At 42.6% G+C, this 19,172-nt stretch overlaps 1 protein-coding gene across 4 annotated transcripts in view; it reads right to left on the bottom strand.

The window, feature by feature from the left end:
• The window catches only part of hmcn1 (hemicentin 1), a 551,025-nt gene that overhangs the window by 384,443 nt on the left and 147,410 nt on the right, over window positions 1-19,172 (bottom strand). For all 4 annotated transcript variants that reach the window (XM_063064023.1, XM_063064025.1, XM_063064024.1 and 1 more), the window contains exons 7-8: window positions 3,114-3,234; window positions 2,538-2,801 (exon numbers count right to left, since the gene is read on the bottom strand). In XM_063064023.1, the coding sequence (XP_062920093.1) occupies window positions 2,538-2,801; window positions 3,114-3,234 (385 nt within the window). The remainder of the gene's footprint in view (window positions 1-2,537; window positions 2,802-3,113; window positions 3,235-19,172) is intronic.

Here is a 19,172-nt window from a genome sequence, read left to right as displayed (position 1 = left end):
ACATATTTGGCACCAAATTAAATCATAAAGCTCAAGTCATGTTTCACGGAAAATCTTTTACTGTGATACCACTTGTGACAAAGCAGCATAATTTGGTGTAAACCAGGGGTAACCAACCTGGGGTCCATGGACTCTTCAGTTAATGGTAGGCGTCCATGGCATAAAAATGGTTAGGAACTCCTGGGTTAGCCTAATTTGTTTCATAAAAGCAACTACAATACTGTTTGGTAGAGGTAAAACAAAGCTGGTGTATTTGCCTTTGCCTCACAATATTCCAACCCAGCTGCCAGCTGCAAAATAGCGCCAATAGCAAGCACAAGTGACCGCATATTTCAGATGAGCAAACTGTAAACTGTATATGTGGAGATTTTCCAGGAGCAGCACTCCTGCCTTGGTAGCTGTGTTACTGGCTGTCAAGTGTGAAACTAGTGGACTCCAAATTGAGTCCAATGGGGTACCATGAACTTCCACAGATTTCTCAACTGTGCCTTTGAGCACGTCTGTAACTATCTGAGAGCGTATTTATTAAATACTTTTTAAAATATTGCGGGGGAATGCTGGAGGAAACGTAATGGCTCAGTGGTCTAAGCCAGAGATCTTTGGCCAATGAAAGATCTGCCACAATTAAAGTGTTGCATTGTTGGCCAGCACAGCCCTTATGTCAACAGCCAGCAAATAAAGTTGATAAACAACACCTGAACATTCTTACATCTACTGTATAGTTGTTTTTCCAACTGTAAACATTGGGTCTGGATTCATCAAGAAACATCTGCATTCCAACCCATGTGAACAAACTCAAAACACTCACTAATGCCTGTAAATTTAAGTATCTACACAACCAGCGCGCATTAAATAATAACAATGCAGGACAGTACATGGAGGATGAGACTGGGTATTTATTGGAGTTTTAAAAGGATGCTAATTCACTGCCAAAGTTTGCAGTTAATATGGTTCACTGAGAATTTCTGATATGTGCGTTTCTGTTCTGTCCGTTACTTTGTGGACAGGTTCGTCCTAACTTCAATTTCCCAGTAATGAAAGTAAAGGTCCCCTCACATGAAGCACTATTGCAACCACTGTTCAAAATACTTCCGAATTCCCTTATTTTCTAAATCAAGGAGGTTATAAGTTGAAAGATTATCAACTGTGCACATATAACATATAAAAAATAAAATGTTTGAAATGACGAGAAAATAATAGAAATACCTAAAGCTTAAGTTTTCAATCAGGAACTCTTTCTAAGGACAGTTTTGATCGAGATGAGAAAGCCTCATTGGCCAATTATTAACTCAGCTTGAGAGAGTCTATCCTCCAATACGTCAGCTTGACTCCAAAAGTAATTGTTGTTTTCCTGAAGCTGATGAAGCCATTTCATTTTATTTGACAACTCCTTTTAAGTGTAATGTATACTGTGATCCTTGTGGATGCTGTTAAACTTAACACTGCTAGAAGTATCAATAGTACAGAACCTTTCCAGTGAAATGTAAGCATCATTTGTAATTGTAAAATGACAGGGTGGGAATACTAGAGCATGTAAGCACCAGGCTCAATCTCTACAGCGTGTGTAAGGTGTCCCTTGTTGCAGAAAATCTGATTTAAATGCTGCTGATAATCAACAACTACCCTGGTTCTCCCAGGCAGCAGGTCTCAAGATTGCTCCAAGTGATTACAGGTAATCTGAGAACACAATGGTAATTTCATCCAACAAATCTACCTAAACCTTTTTGATTAAAAGGCATATAGCTGTTATCACGACTACATCCATGGAGTAGCAATGTGTTCGCAGTGGTACAATGCTATGGAATTTTATGTTTCCTGAAAGATTACTTGCAGTGGTCCATCACTGGCTCTGATGAGGTCGCCACACTACATTAATCACCTGGAATTTCCTTTGCTCAAAAATGCTGTAACAGTTGGAGTATTTCCCCCCTTTTCAGTAAATAAGCACATAATGTGATGAAATTAAAGTGGAAATGATTATTTGTACATGAGATATTCGCTCAATCTGACATGTAAGTATTTCAGCAAAGATTACTTCCAGCATACTTCAAAGAGCCAGAGTTTAGCATTGATTTAACTGATGCAGAAACCTATTTTAAGGAGGAATGTGAAATGCAGGTTCTCGAATGGCTCAGTTGATAAAAATCTTTGGTGATTTCCGCCAAATCCCACTTTGCATAGAGAGCTTTCATCATCAATAGGGAGGCATGAGTAAACTAAGGGAGAAAGCTGGCAAGGTTACATTGCAAATCCTGTTTAGCATCCAACAGCCGTTCTCTTCTGAATAGGACCGAGCACAGATATACTACTGATGTTTTTATAAGAAATATTACATCAGCAGTGTCTGTTGCTATGGCACCTGTAAAATGAATGTAAAATGAAGATGCTTATGTTAATTAAACCATTTTTCTACTGTTAAGCAATCCATGTTAAGCACAAGAAAATAATTTTATATGGAAATGGTAGTATGTTCATTACTAATACAGTAGCAGGATTATTGTAAAAACTACCTGATGATTCAGGACTTTAGGTCTCACCTGGAACAATGTTGGAATATGACACACTGGATACTCGCTGGAAGAGGTACTCTTTGCTGTCGTATCCAGTAATTTTCAAGAAAAAAGCTTCGTCGGGCGGAATAAATTCGGTGACATTCAGGATGCTGTAAGGCTTTCGATCAGGGTAATACCTGATCGGAAGAGTCTTCAACGAAACACCTGAGGTGCCGAGGAGTTCCACACGATCTACTCTAGCAGGAGGGGCGAGTCCACTTGTATTCAGTAGTAAGTATGTTGGGATACCTGTGAGTATAAAAAATATGGGATGCATAATCAAGATGAAATAGTTCAGAGGTATAACATAATAGCAAAATACTACCATATGAAATAATCTGAAAAAGCATCGTCTCATCATCTGCTTCAAAGGTGGGATACATACTAAATACTGAATCAGACTTGGATAAAGCACTGCCAAACATCACGGCTCAGAACACGTGAGGTTGTAAATGGTCACTTCATGCTCTAACTTCCAATTATGTGCATTGCCTGTGCCATTATTAAGTCCAGTCATGAACGCGCCCTCAGTGGTTCAAAACAACTTCAGGGAAGACTGACCTTGCACAGGTCTGTTGCCAATTTTCTTAAAGTTCATTGTTCGTTTTTGTGAAAATCCAGCTCGAAAGTCAATGGTACTGAGGCCTGTGATTCGAACTGAATGTCTCCCAGCACTTGCAGTCTGCAGAGAAAAGAAAACACAGGATATCTACATCTGGCAATAAACAAGACCAAATACCACTATACTGCATGTCTGATAAGACAAAGAATTGTACCCTAAACCAAAGCCCTTGGTTTTGCAGAGTAACAGTGTTTGGATTTGTTTAAGGTTGTGTTACTGTCACTGCCCCCACCAGTTTTGGTTACCAGTAGTTGCAAAACGCAAGCAGCCGTATTGAACTCCCTATGAAGCACAAATTTAGCAGCACTCTCTGCAGTTCCATTAGTCTTCATAAATAATCAGCCAACTCGATTCTAACAGTATCCCACTGGTTGGGTTGGGTTATTACCCCAAAAGGCCAACTACAATATTAGTAGACTACACTGTCTACTCTCTCTGTGCCTCGCATAATATTCTAAAGGAGAGATAGTTGGTGTGAAACTATTTCCATTAACACTACACAGGTATCAAGATATCAAAAAGAGGGGAAGGAAAATCTGCTTTGCTGTTGCTGCTTGTACGTCTTCTTTTAGCCTGGCTCAGTACTTGCCCCTTGCACGCCACTCTACAACAGGCGTAATTGCAGATGATGTACTGCCAGATTACAATCATTCATCTAACGAACATAACTTGCAGCAGAATTGAATCACTACACAAATTAACTTTGTGTTTCATTCGACACCACTGTCATATCAGGACATCTTTGAAAGTGACAGTTGGATTCAATTGAAAGAGCCTTAAGCGCGGGGGTTTTCTAGAACATAGAACAACACAGCACAGGAACGGGTCCTTCAGCTCACAATGTTGTGCTGAACTAATTAAATTGGTAATCAAATGGCCAACTAAACTAATCTCTTCTGTCTACACAATGTCCACATCCTTCCATTTTCCTCACATTCATATGCCTACTATCTAAACGTCTCTTGAAAGTGTTTAAAGTTTCTGTTCTTACCATCACCCCAGGCAGCAGATTCCCCAGGCTGTGCATTCCAGGCACCCACCACTCTTTGTGTGAAAAAACTTGCCCCTCACATCTCATTTGAGATTAACCCCTTCGATATTAGACATTTCAACTCTTGGAAAAAAACACTGTCTACTCTCTCTGTGCCTCTCATAATATTGTAAACCTCTTTCAGATCTCCCTTCAGCCTCTGCTGCTCCAGAGAAAACAACCCAAGTTCACCCCAACCTCTCATTATAGTACATGCCCTCTAATCCAGGCAATATCCTGGTAAATCTTTCCTGCATCCTCTCCTAAACCTCGACATCCTTCCTCTAGTGCGGTGATCAGAACTGTATGCAATACTCCGGATGTGGCCTGACTAGAGTTTTAAAAAGCTGCAGCATTTTGCACATTTTGGCTTTTATGTCTCTTGTGGCCAGAAAGACGTCTTTGCTTAAATGGAAAGATGTGGCCCCTCCAATTCACGCCCAATGGTTACATGATGTGATATCATGTTTAAATTTAGAGAAGATTCTATGTTCAATCTTTGAATCTAATCAAGATTTTCAAATATTGTGGGGACCCTTTCTGAATTATTTTCAAAACCTTTGATTTGCTGTTAAAGCACAGATGATGACCAACAATCTTTTTTCTTTTTTTTCTATTAATCAGCTTCGGTCTTGGTAGTGGGTTAGATTTTTTTAATATAAAAATTATTATTTTTCAATGTTACGAACTAATTGATTTGTACTCAATGCCTCAACTATTAAAGCCAAATATGCCATATGCTTTCTTAACGATCCTATCAACCTGTGTAGCCACTTCTCATATGGCCAGTTCAACACCTTCTTCCATTTCTTTGCCTGTAGCAACTTCATTCTCCGCCCATAGCGGCTTCATTCTCTGCAGCTGATCTATATCCGATTGTATTCTTTGCCTGTCTTCTATTCTATCCGCAACACCACCAATCTTCATAAAATCCACAAGCTCTATCTTCATCAATCATCCTTGTCAACTCATCAAAAAACTCAATCAAGTTAGTAAGTCACTCCTTCCTCCTACAAAGCCATGCTGGCTCTCCCTAATTAGGCAATGTTTTCTCAAATGCTAATAAATCCCATCCCTAAGAATTCTCTCCAGAACTTCGCTTCTATGGATGTGAGACTCACTGGTCTATAGATTCCAGGATTATCCCTGTATCACTTCTTGAATAATGGAACATTGTTCTATATTTTATTTTATGAAGTGATATAACAGTAGTAACATGCCACACATAGCTTTCTCTCTGCATCTGCACTGTTTAGCAAATCATTTGCTGTTAATTTTTCAGTAACTGGCATTTTCAAGGCTGTTTTTAAATGTCATTCGTCCTAATATCTATCTGTTCATTACATCTGGTTGCATCTGGCATAAGATTTGTGTTAAGTAAAACAAATAATGTTTGCCTGTGCTGCAGTGCCCCAGTAGTTGTTATGTATCTTCATCATTATAAATACTGACAGCTATAAAGTTCATTCTGAGTACATTGCCATTAAAACTCATTGTTGGTGAAGGGAATGGTGTGAAACTATGCCAAACTTAATTCAGACCACTCAACTCTTAAGAACGCAAAAGAGAGGAGAAACAAGCATTTTCGCAAATTTGCACAAAACTTGCCAATGTTATTGAGAAATTGATTCAACATGGGTGTCATATTAAATTATCTTACATGGTTAATTAAATCATTACTACTGTCAGCATCTAGATAGGACCAAGCATTTCCATTAGACCTTTGTTACCAATGTAACTAATTTTTAAATTCATAGGTCTTTTATTCAATAATCTATCCACAAGACCGTAAGACATAGGAGCAGAATTAGGCCATTTGGCCCATCGAGTCTGCTCTACCATTCAATCATGGCTGACTCGTTTTTTCTCCCCCTCTGCCCCATTTCCCGGCCATCTCCCTGTAACCTTTGATGCCATGTCCAATCAAGTATCCATCGATCACAGCCTTAAATACGCCCAATGACCTGGCCTCCACAGCTGCATGGGGCAACAAATTCCACAAATTCACAACCCACTGGCTAAAAAAATTCTCTGCCTCTCTGTTTTGAAAGGACGTCCCTCTATCCTGAGGCTGTGCCCACTTGCCCTAGACTCTCCCACCATGGGAAACATCCTTTCCACATCTACTCTGTCTAGGCCTTTCAAAATTCAAAAGGTTTCAATGAGATCCCCCCCTCATCCTTCTAAATTCCAGTGAGTGAGTACAAACCCAGAGCCATCAAACGTTCCTCGTATAGTAACCCTTCCATTCCTGGAATCATCCTTGTGAACCTCCTCTGGACCCTCTCCAATTGCCAGCACATCTTTTCTAAGATGAGAGGCCCAAAACTGTTTACAATATTCATCAGTTTGGAACTCGCGGGTCAGGAAGAGAGATTTTAGGAAAGGAGAGTTAGTGGGCTTTTGATGTTTTTCCGGTAGTCCAATCAAATCAGGAGTGGCAGAGGAGGCAAGTCACAGACTGGGGAGAGAGATTTTATAAGGAGTGTTCACGGGCTGTCGGCTTTTTTCTGGCAGGATAATCAAATTGCTATTCATTAGCAAGAGCAAATAGAAGTAAGACAGGCCATTGTTGGAGTAGCCATTGGGTGAGTGGACCAGTGTTACAGTAGGGAGGTTTTGGCGAATACAGGCTTGGGCAAGGTAAGTATCTGATAAGTTGCTTCATTCGTCATCTGTTAGTGCACAGTTAGAGTAGTGAGAATGGCTCCAGGGCCGTGTTGTGCTCTTTGTGTGGGATTTGAGAATTCTGGGAGACCCCAAACCTCCCAGATAACCATATCTGCACCAGGCACACCAAGCCCTAGTTCCTTAGAGAACGTGTTAAGGATCTGGACTGAGAGCTCGATGACCTTCAGCTCATACAGGAAACTGTGGATATGATAGATGGAAACCACGGGGAGCTAGTCACCCCTAAGTTGCAGGAAGCAGGTACCTGAGTGCCTTAAGAGAGGGAAAGGAAATGGGCAGTCAGCCCTGTGGCCGTTCCCTTCAATAATAACTATACCATTTTGGATACTGTTGAGGGGGATGACCTATCGGGGGAGCCACAGCAACCAGGTCTCCGGCACGGCATCTGGCACCATGCCTCAGGAGGGAAGGGGGGAGAAGAGGACTGCAGGAGTGATGGGGGATTCCACAGCTGACATGAGATTCTGTGGACACAATAGAGACACCTGGCTGGTACGTTTCCTTCCAGATGCCAGAGTTAGGAACACCGCGGATCAGGTCCATGCCATTCTAAAGGGGAAGGGCGGGCAGCCAGAAATCTGGGTACATAATGACATTGAGGAGGTTCTGAAGAGAGAACGTAGGGAGCTAGGTAGGAAGCTGAAAAGCAGAACCTCCAGGGTAGTAATCTTTGGATTGCTGCCTGGGCCATGTGCCAGCGAGGGTAAGAATAGGATGATGTGGCAGATGAATGTGTGGCTGAGGAACTGGTGCTGGGGACAGGGTTTCAGATTTCAGATTTCTGCATCATTGGGATCTTTTCTGGGAAGTTATGACCTGCACAAAAGGGATGGATTACATCTGAACTCGAGGGAGGGGCCCAAATCCTTGCAGGCAGGTTTGCTAAAACTGTTGTAAACTAATTTGGCATGGGGACGAGAAACTGAGTAGTAGGAATGAGAATGGGCCAGTTATACAAGCACAGGCAGTGTGTAGCGAGACTATTAGGAAGGACAGGCAGATGATCAGGCAAAATTCCAATCAGTGGGATGAGTTGCAGTGTAACATGAGAGCAAATTCAAAAAGGATGATGAATACAGGACTGAGGGTGTTGTATTGAATGCACGCACAATACGGAATAAGGTAGATGATCTTGCAGTGCAGTTTGAGATTAGCACGTATGACGTTATCGTTCAAAGAAGATTATAGTTGGAAGCTTAATAACCAAGGATGCACATTGCATTTAAAGCACAGGCAGGTAGGCAAAGGAGACGGCGAGGCTCTGCTGGTAAAAAATGAAATCAAAAAGAAGTGAGATAGGATCGGAAAGTATAGAACTTTGTGAGTAGAGTTAAGAAACTGTAAGGGTAAAAAGAGACCCCGATGGGAGTTGTATAAAGGCCTCCAAATAGTAGCCAGTATGTGGTTTACAAATTATAATGGGAGATAGAAAAGACATGTCAAAAGGACAATGTTACGATGATCATGAGGGATTTCAATATGCAGGTACATGGGAAAATCAGGTTGGAGTTGGATCCTGATAGAGGGAATTTGTACAATGGCCATGAGATGGCTTTTTAGAGCCCACTAGAGGATCAGCTATTCTGGATTGGGTGTCGTGTAATGAACTGGATTTGATTAGGGAGTAGTGATCATAACATGATACAATTCACCCTGCAATTTGAGAGGGAGAAAGCTAAAGTTACATGTATCGATATTACAGTGGAGTAAAGGGAATTGCAGGGGCATGAGAGAGGAGCTGGCCAACATTGATTGGAAGGGGACAGTTATGGTAGGCAGGTCATTGGGTGTATTTCAGGTGGAGGTTGATTAGTTATTGATTTGTCAGGGTGTGAAACTTTGCAAGGACAAGGCAGGAGAAGGGGTTGGAGTTCGAAATAGATCAGCCATGATGAAATGGCAGAGCAGACTCGATGGGCTGAATGGCTTAATTCTGATCCTATGTCTTATTGTCTTATGCTCTCATGGAATCTTAGCACCTGAAAGACCAGTAAAATCCTGGTTTCAATTCGTACTAAGCTCTGAGTTAGCTAACCACAGGAGAGAGGCAAGGCATTGAATGGATGTCAGCATCACCAGACAGGAGGATAAATCACTGTTTCCTCATTGTAGAAATTGCATTATTTGAGCACTTTGCCACCCAGCTCTGTGGAAGTGACATCTGGGCCACAAATGCAAGGCTACAAGACTTGAGTTGTGTTTGTCAGACATTCCCCATCTCCAGTCTTACCTCCTTGCCCCATTCTATTATCTAACCAAACTAATTTAGCTATTTTATCATTCCTTTATCAGATTCACATTCCATTATACTGACTCAATCTCCCGCCTTTTTCATGTATCCAATCAAGAATCTATCAACCTTTGCCTTAAATATACATAAAGGCTTGGCCTCCACAGCTGCCTGTGACAAAGAATTCCACAGATTCACCATTCTCTGGCTAAAGAAATTCCTCCACATCTCCATTCCAAATGGACACTTCTCTATTCTGAGGCTGTGTCCTCTGGTCTTAGACTCTCCCATCATAGGAAACATATTCTCCACATCTACTCTATCAAGGCCTTTCACCATTTGATAGGTTTCAATGAGATCACCTCTCATTCTTCTCATTTCCAGTGAATACAGGCCCAGAGCCATCAAATGCTCTTTATATGACAAGTATTCAATCATGGAAATATTTTCGTGAACCTCCTTTGAATCCTCTCCAACTTCAGCACATCTTTTCTAAGATAAGGCACTTAAACCTGCTCACAATACTCCATGTAAGGCCTCACAAGTGTTTTATAAAGTTTCAGCATCATGTCCTTGCTTTTATATTCTAGTCCTCTTGAAATGAATGCAAATATTGCATTTGCCTTCCTCACCACAGACTCAACCTGCAAATTAACCTTTAGGGAATCCTGCACAAGGACTTCAAAATCCTTTTGTTCCTTGCTTTTTTGTGTTTTCTCTCCATTTAGAAAATAGTCAACCCTTTCATTTCTTCTATTAGTGTATGACTATACACTTCCTGACACTGTATTCTATCCTTCATTCCTTTGCCCATTCTCCTAATTTGTCTCAGTCCTTCTGCTGCCTCTCTACTTCCTCAGAACTATCTGCCTCTCAAACAATCTTCATATCGTCTGCAAACATTGCAACAAAGCCATCAATTCCATCATTGACGTATAACATAAAAAAGAATCAGTCCCAGCACAGACCCCTGTGGAACACCACTAGTCACTGGCAGCCAGTCAGAAAAGGCTCCCTTTATTCCCATTCTGCTTCCTGCCGATCAGCCATTGCTTTATTTGTGCAAGATTCTTTCCTGTAATACCACGGGCTCATAGCTTGCTAAGCAGCCTTAAGTGTCGCTCCTTGTCAAAGACCTTCTGAAAATCCAAATACACAACATCAACGAATTCTCCTTTGTCTATCCTGCTTGTTATTTCTTCAAAAAATTCCAACAGATTTGTCAGGCAAGATTTTCCCTTGAGGAAACCATGCTGACTACAGTCTATTTTATCATGTGCCTTCAAGTACCCTGAGACCTCATCCTTAACAATCGACTCCCATTTCTTCCCAACCACTGAGGTCAGACTAACTGGCCTACAGTTTCCTTTCTTCTGACTCTCTCCCTCCCTGAAGAGTGGAGTGACATTTGTAATTATCCAGTCTTCTGGAACCATTCCAGAACCTAGTTGGTTGATAATTGGTTTTGACTTCTCTTGTTAGCCACGGTTATGTCATCTTTCCTTGAGAATACTTCTTCCTCTTTGGGATGTAATATATCCTAAGCCTTCCGAATTGCTCAAAGAAATTCCAGCCATTGCTGCTCTGCCATCATCCCTGCCAGTGAATTTTTCCAATCAATTCTGGCCAACTCCTCTTTCTTGGCTCTATAATTCCCTTTACTCTACTGTAATACTGATATATCTGACTTCAACTTCTTCTCAAATTTCAGGATGAATTTGATCATATTTATGAGTACTTGCCTCTGAGGGTTCCTTTTTTTTAAGCTCTCTAAACAATTCTGGCTCATTGCACAACACCCAATCCAGAATAGCTGATCCTCTCGTGGGCTCAACCACGAGCTGCCCTAAAAGGCCATCTCATAGGCAATCTAGAAATTCCCCTCGTATAATCCAGCACCAACCTGATTTTCCCAATCTACCTGCATATTGAAATCCCCATGACTATTGTAACACTGTCCTTTTCGCATGCATTTTCTATCTCCCACTTTAATTTTCAGGCCACATCCTTACTACTGTTTGGGGGTCTGTACAAAACTCCCATTAGGGTCTTTTTAGCCTTGCAGTTCCTTAGCTCTATCCACAATGATTCAACGTCTTCCGACTCTATGTCATTTCTTCCTCATGATTTGATTTCATTTTTAACTGACAGAGTTATGCCACCTCTCTGCCTTCCTGCCTGTCCTTTTGATACAATGTGCATCCTTGGACATTAAGCTCTCAGCTATAATCTTTCATCCATGATTCAGTGATGCCTACTGCATCACACCTGTCAATCTTCAACTGTGCTGCAAGCTCATCTACCTTATTCCATATACTGCATGCATTCAAATACAACACCTTCAGTCCTGTATTCACCCTTTTCCATTTTGCCTGCCTTTTACTTTGCAAATCATCCTGTTGATTGCAATTTTGCCCTATCAACAGCCTCTCCTCACTACACATTGCCTCTATTTGTAAATGAGCTACCCCATCTTCAGCACTATCATCCGCCTTTCCTATGATACTCTTATACTGAAATACAGGCAGCTCAGGACACCAGTCACACCATTCCCAACCTTCTGATTCCTAACTTTGTCTGAGATCTTACCAACATCTGCCTCCACAACTTCTCCACTAACTGTTCTGCCACTCTGGTTCCCACCACTCCCCCTAGCCTGCAACTCTAGTTTAAATCCCACTGTGCAGTATGAACAAATCTTCCTGCTAGGATATTAGTCTCCTTCCAGTTCAGGTGCAAACTGTCCCTTCTGTACAGGGCCCACCTTCCACTGGAATAGAGCCCAATGATTCAAAACTATTATACCCTCCCTCCTACACCAGCTCCTTGGCCACATATTAAACTGTATAATCTTCCTACTTCCAGCCTCACTGGCACGTGGCACAGGTGGTAATCCTGAGATCACAACCCTGGAGGTCCTGCCTTTTAACTTAGCACCTAACTCTCTGAACTCCCTATGCAGAACCTCGTCGCTCATCCAACCAATGTTATTGGTATCTACACGGACCATGACTTCTGGCCGATCACCTTCCCACTTGAGAAAGCTGAGGACTTGACCTGAGATATCCTGGACCCTGCCACCTGGGAGGCAGGATCCCATCCGGGAAGCTTGTTCTCGCCAACAGAGCTTCCGGTCCATCCCCCTAACAAAATCCCTGTCACCACAGCGTACCTTTTTACCCCCTTTCCCTTTTGAGTCACGGAGGCAAAATCAATGCCAGAGACCCGACCACTGTGACTTTCCTCTACAGGTCATTGTCCCCAACAGTGCCCAAAGTGATATACCTGTTGTTGAGTGGGATGGCCACAGGGGTACTCTGTACTGGCTCCTTAACCCCGTTCCCCTTCCTGACTGTCACCCAGTTTCCTGTGTCCTGCACCTTGGGTGTAACTACCTCTCCATACGTCCTATCTATCACCCCTTCAGCCTCCTAAATGACCTTGATTTCATCCATTTCCAGCTCCAACTCCTTAATGTGGTTTGTTAGAAGCTGCAGCTGGATGCACTTTTTGTAGCTCTAGTGGTCAGGGCCACAGGAGGTTTCGCTGCCTTCCCACATCCTGTAAGAAGAGCATTCAATTATCCTGCCTAGCATTGCTACTGTCTTAGCTGAGCAGATATAAAGAGAAGAAAGAAAAAAACTTGAGCTTTTCTTTCCTTTGCTTTCTCTGAGTGAAGCCTCTCTTCGCTGAAGGTTCGAAGTTCTAAAGCCTCAAGATCACCACTCAGACGATGGCCGCTGCGATGATGGCTGCTGCACTTGCCCCTGCCTTCCTTAAATTTGCTCTTACTAATCAATCTCAAACACTGATTATCCTTGAGCAGTGGACCTGATTGAAGTCCCCTTTCTCCAAACTTCTGATATCCAGTTTACACACTGGTCAAACATCTTTCTCGCTGCCATGACCCAGTGCTGTATTTTATCCTCGGGCAGTGGACCTGATTGAAGTTCCCTCTCTCCAAACTTCCAATGTCCGGATTGGCCGCTGGTCATATGGAAAAAAATGTTGTATGGATAATGCTCAACTCCGTCACACAGCACAGGTTGGATGGTATAACTGTGATCAGCTCTCGGACATCATTGCAGCACTCCTCAGGTAGTGTCTTGGTGTAAACAAATTCAACTGCTTCATCAGCAACTTTATTTCCATCATAACAGATCACTGATATTTGAACAATGCTCAATTCCATTGCAATTCCTCAGAAAATCTAAAGTTTCATCCCAATATACCGCAAGACTGAGACAATAGCCAAGTGAGTTCTAACTGGCAAATAACACTGCCTTCAAGTAATGGCAGAGACCATCTCTGATAAAAGACTGCCCAGCCACTCCCCTTGGCATTCAAGAGCATCCCTATCACAAAATCCTTATTCATCATCATCCCAGCCAAAGACAAGAAAATAGCAGTAGTATTTGCATGCCACTCCACTTTTCAATATGACTACAACTATTTTACCACAGGACTCAAACCATTCTCTGTACTGGATCCCTGTGAACTTTGTATCACCCATCTTCCAAAAGTTAACCTACTTACACTTTAAAGAATTTTAGCTAGCCTTAATGTAATGTACCTGCTGTCAGGATGAGGCTTTTCATTCCAGAGCTAATGAGATGTCCTCTTGGTAACCTCCAACCTGATGGCACGAATATCGATTTCTTGAACTTCTGGTAATTACAACCTCCCTCCTTCACCATTGCTCCATTCCTGTTTCCCTCTTTCACCTCATCTCCTTACCTGCTGATCGCCTACTTCTGGTGTTCTTTCTCTTCTTCCATGGCCTTCTACCCTCTCCTATCAGATTTCCCCTCCTCCAGCCCTTTATCTCTTTCACTAATCAACTTGCCAGCTCTTTACTTCACCCCTCCTTCCTGGTTTCACCCATCACTTATCACCTTCTATTTCCTCCTCCCCTCCCTTCTTGCTCTGACCTCATCTTTTATTTCCAGTCCTGATGAAGGGTCTCAGCCTGAAACATCGACTGTTTACTTTTTTCCATAGCCGATGCCTGACTTGCTGAGTTCCTCCAGCATTTTGTGCATGTTGCTTGGATTTCCAGCATCTGTGGATTTTCTCATGTTTTTATCTAGATCCCTCATAATTTTGGATACTTTGACAAGATCTCCCCTCATTCTCCTGTGTTCCAGGAAATAAAAGTCCAAACCTATTCAACCTATCCCCACAAATCAAGTTCTCAGGTTACAACAACATCTATGTAAATTTGCTCTGCACTCTTATTGATATCTTTCCTGTGGGTAGGTGACCAGAGCTACACACAATTCTCTTTGTTTTGCCTCACCAACATCTTATACAACTTCAACAAAACATATTAAACTCAATGCCCTGATTTAAGAAGGCCAATATGCCAAAAACTTTCTTTACAAACCTATCTATCTGTGATGCCACGTTCAAGGAATTATGCATCTATATTCTGAGGTCCCTTTGTTCTACCACAAACTTCCATGCCCTACCACTCACTGTGTAGGTTTTACCCTGCTGTGTCCTCCCAAACTGCCACTCCTCATTCTTGTCAGCATTACGTTCCACCTACCATTTTTCAGTCCATTTCCAGCTGGTCCACATCCTGCAGTAACCTTAGATAGCCTTCTTCACTGTCCACTATGCACCTCCCCCCCCCCCCCGCCGCCCCGCATCTTGGAGTTATCCACATATTTGCTGATATAGTTTACCACATTCTTATCTAAATCATTAATATAGATGATAAACAGCAATAGACCCAACACCAATCCCTGTGACACACCACTGGCTATTGGCCTCCAATCAGAGAGACAACCACCTACTACCACTCTCTGGCTTCTCCTGCTCAGCCAGTGTTGAATCCAATTTACTACTTCATCACAAATGCCATGTAACTTAACCTTCTGGAGCAGCCTTCCAAGCAGGTCCTTGTGAAAGGACTTGGTCAAGACCCTGTAGACAATGTCCACTGCCTTCCCTTCATCAACTTTCCTGGTAACTTTCTTGAAAAGTTTGCTTAGACATGACCTGCCAAGCACAAGACCATGGTGACTATTAATAATCAGGCCCTATAACTCACTCTTGACATCATGTGCACCAGTTTATAATTTGCTGGCCTATTCTTACAAACTTTCTTGAACAAGGTTACTTGCTCACCTCCAGTTCTCCAGCACCTCATCCATGGTGAACCATGCTTTAAATACCTCTGTCAGGGCTACTACAATTTCTGCATTAGCCTCCCACAAGGTCCAAAGGGACCGTTTGTTGATCTTGGGGATTTATCCACCCTAATTAGCCTCAAGACAATGAGTACATCCTCTTCTGTAATCTGGAGATGGTCCAGACCACACCACTCCCTTTTTCTCAATTCTATAGACACTGTGTCTGTCTTCCAAGTAAAAAAACATCATTTAACATCTCTCTACCTCTTTCAGCTCCTTCATAGATGACCACGCTGATCTTAAAAAGGACCAATTTTGTCCCTAGCTATCCTTTGCTCCTTAATATATCCACAGAAGCTTTTGGAATTCTTTCACCTTGTCTATCAGGGCAACCTCATGTCCTCCTGATTTCTCTCTTCAGTGTTCCCTGGCATTTCTTACACTCAAGTGCCTCATTTTATCCTAACTGCCTACCGCTGAGATGCACCTCCTTTTTTTTATATAGGACCTCAATATGCCTCGATAACCAAAGTTCCATAAACCTGTTGGCCTTGTCTTTTATTCTAACAGAAACATACAAATTCTGTACTCTCAACATTCACTTTTGAAGGCCAGCCATCCACTTTCCAAGCATCCATTTGCTGGAAAATAACCTATCCTAATTCACGCCTGCCAGATCATTTCTGATGCTATCAAAAATGGCCTTTCTCCAATTTATAATCTTAACCTGAGGATCATTCCTATTTTTCTCCATAATCATCTTGAAAGTAATGGAATTATAATCAATGGATCCAAAATGTTCCCATACACTACTTTCTGTCACCTATCCTGTATCATTATCTGTATCTGTAAGAGTAGATCAAATATCGCATTCTCGCTTGCTGGGCCACCTATATATTGATTAAGGAAACGTTCCTGAACACATTTGACAACCTCGTTCCCAACCAGTCCTTTTACAGTATGGGAGTCCCAGTTAATAAGGGGAAGTTAAAATCACCTACTACCACAGCTTTATATTTCCTGCAACTGTCTGCTACCTCTCTACAAACTTGCTCCTCTAAATCTCACATACCATTGGGAGCCTATAATACCGTCCCATTAACACTGTCATCAAGCTGGCAGGTGGTGAAATGGCATCCGCACTGGACTCAGGGGCAAGTGGTCCCGACCTCAAATCCGGACGGCTCCTTGCACACTTTCCATCTGTGCTGGGCTGAGCATCGAGCGAGCAACTCGGCCTGGTAAAAGCAGACAAATGCGAAAGAAACTGCAAGGTTGCTGCCTCATGCACCACAGAGCATGGAAAGGTACGATGACAATATTGCCGTCCCTTTTTCGTTCCTCAGTTCCACCCATATTACCTCAGTGTATAAGCCCTTCAGTATATCCTCTCTGAGCATTGCTGTGACATTTTCCCTTTAATATCTCCACCTCTATCATGTCTGAAATAGCAGAACGCCAGAACATTTTGCTGCCAGCCCTGGCTCAGTCCTGAACCAAATGACAGTAATAACTTCAATATCATAATTCTGTGTACGGATCCATGTTCTAAGTTCATCTGTCTAACCTACAGTACTCCTTGCACTGAAATAGATGCACCTCAAGATATTAATACCACCATGCTCAATCTTTTTGTTTCTATTTTTGCTAATTATCTTAACATCTACTTTCACCACAGCCACTCCATTTATTGTCTTGCCACTCCAGTTCCCCCTCCCGCCCCCCCCAACAACTCTAGTTTAAAACCCCCTAAGCAGCAATAGCAAACCTGTCTGCAAGGATATTGGTCCCTTCCAGTTCAGGTGCAAACCATCCCATTTGTACAGATCCCACCTATCCTGGAAGAGAGCCCAATGGTCCAAAAACCTGAAGCTCTCCCTCCTGCACCATGTGCTTAGCCAGGTGTTAGATCGCATTATCTTCCTATTTCTTGTCTTATTAGCATGTGGCACGTCATAATCCTGAGATCACCTCCCTGGAGGCCCTGTCTTTTAACTTCTCATTACTTCTCCTGCCGATGTCCCTGGTGCTAATGTGTACCATAACCTCTTGCTACTCACCCTCCCCCTTAAGAATGCGATAGACTCGATCCAAGACATCCCTGACCCTGGCACCTGAGAGGCTACATACTATCCAAGAGTCTCATTCTCATCCACAGAACCTCCTGCCTGCTCCCTTAGCCAATGAATCCCCTATCATTATTGTCCACCTCTTCTCACTCCTTTTCTTTTGTGCCAAAGAGCCAGACTCAATACCCAGGATCTGCCCACTTGGGCTTTTCACTGATATGTCATTAACCCCCACCATACACACTATCTAAAATAATGTTCCTGTTATTGAAGGAAACAGCCAAATGGGTGGTCTACACTGACTGCCTATTCTCCTTCCCTCTCCTGACAGTCACCCAGCTACTTGTCTCCTGTAACTTGGGTGTTACTGGCTCTACGCGACTCCTGTCTATCTACTCCTCACCCTCCTAAATGATGCAAAGGTCATGCAATAACAACTCCAGTTCCCCAACATGGGCCTACAGCAGGTTGCACTTACCAATTCATCACCAAAGGCCGGGAAGATTATAATTACCCATGGTATCAGGTCAAATGTGGTAAATAAAATTTAATCACTTGCCCAATGCCAAGGATTCTAGACGTCCTCCCTCCTGACCCTCTACCAGCACTATTTCTCTGGGTGTGCGGAAGCAAATATCATGAGAATTCACAGTTGCATATGTAGTCAAACTGCAGTGATCTGTGTTCAATTGTGAACTCTAGTGCTGCCCGCGAAGTTTGGCGTCCATAAGACCATAAGACATAGCAACAGAATTCAACCATTCAGCCCATCCAGTCTGCTCCACCATTATATCATGGCTGATCACGGATCCCACTCAACCCTCTACACCTGCCTTCTCATCATATCCTTTGATGCCCTGACCGATTAAGAAACGATCAACTTCCACTTTAAATATATGCACAGACTTGGCCTCCACCGCAGTCTGTGGCACAGCATTCCCACTCTCTGGCTAAAAAAAATTCCTCCTTCCCTCTGTTCCAAAAGATCACCCTTCAATTTTGAGGCTGTGTCCTCTCGTTCTGGATACCCCTACCATAGGAAACATCCTCTCCACATTTACTCTGTCTAGTCCTTTCAACATTCAGTAGGTTTCAATGAGATCCCCCACATTCTTCTAAACTTCAGTGAGTACAGGCCCAAAGCTGCCAAATGCTCCTCATATGTTAATCCCTTCACTCCCGGATTCATCCTCGTGAACCTTTGCTGGACCCTCTCCAATGACAACACATCCTTTCTGAGGAATGGGGCCCAAAACTGTTGACAATACTCAAAATGCAGCCTGACTAGTGGCTCAGAATTATCTCCTTCCTTTTATATTCTATTCTCCTTGAAATAAAAGCCAACATTGCATTTGTTTCCTTTATCACAGACTCAAAATGTAAATTTACCTTCTGGAAGTCTTGCAAGAAGACTCTTAAGACACTCTGCACCTCTGATGTTTGAACATTCTCTCCATTTAGACAACAGTCTGCACTATTGTTCTTTTTACTAAAATGCATTATCATACATTTCCCAACCCTGTCTTCCATCTGCCACTTTTTTGCCCATTCTTCCAATTGACCTAAGTGTTGCTGCAATTACATTGCTTCCTCAGCACTACCTACCTCTCCACACCTATCTTTGTATCACCCACAAACTTTGTCACAAAGCCATCAATTCCATTACCCAAATCATTGACAAACAATGTGAAAAGTAATGGTCACAATACTGACCCCTGAGGAACACCACTAGTCACCGGCAGCCAACCAGAAAAGGTCTCCGTTGTTCACTGCCTCCTGCCTGTCAGCCATTCCACTATCTGTGCCAGTATCTTTCCAGTAACAAAAGTCTCCTCGTA

This window comes from Mobula hypostoma, chromosome 12 (genome assembly GCF_963921235.1).
Source record: "Mobula hypostoma chromosome 12, sMobHyp1.1, whole genome shotgun sequence".
NCBI lineage: Eukaryota > Metazoa > Chordata > Chondrichthyes > Myliobatiformes > Myliobatidae > Mobula > Mobula hypostoma.
Note: the sequence above shows the minus strand (reverse complement) of the source record. Positions and strands in the feature narration are given on the sequence as shown.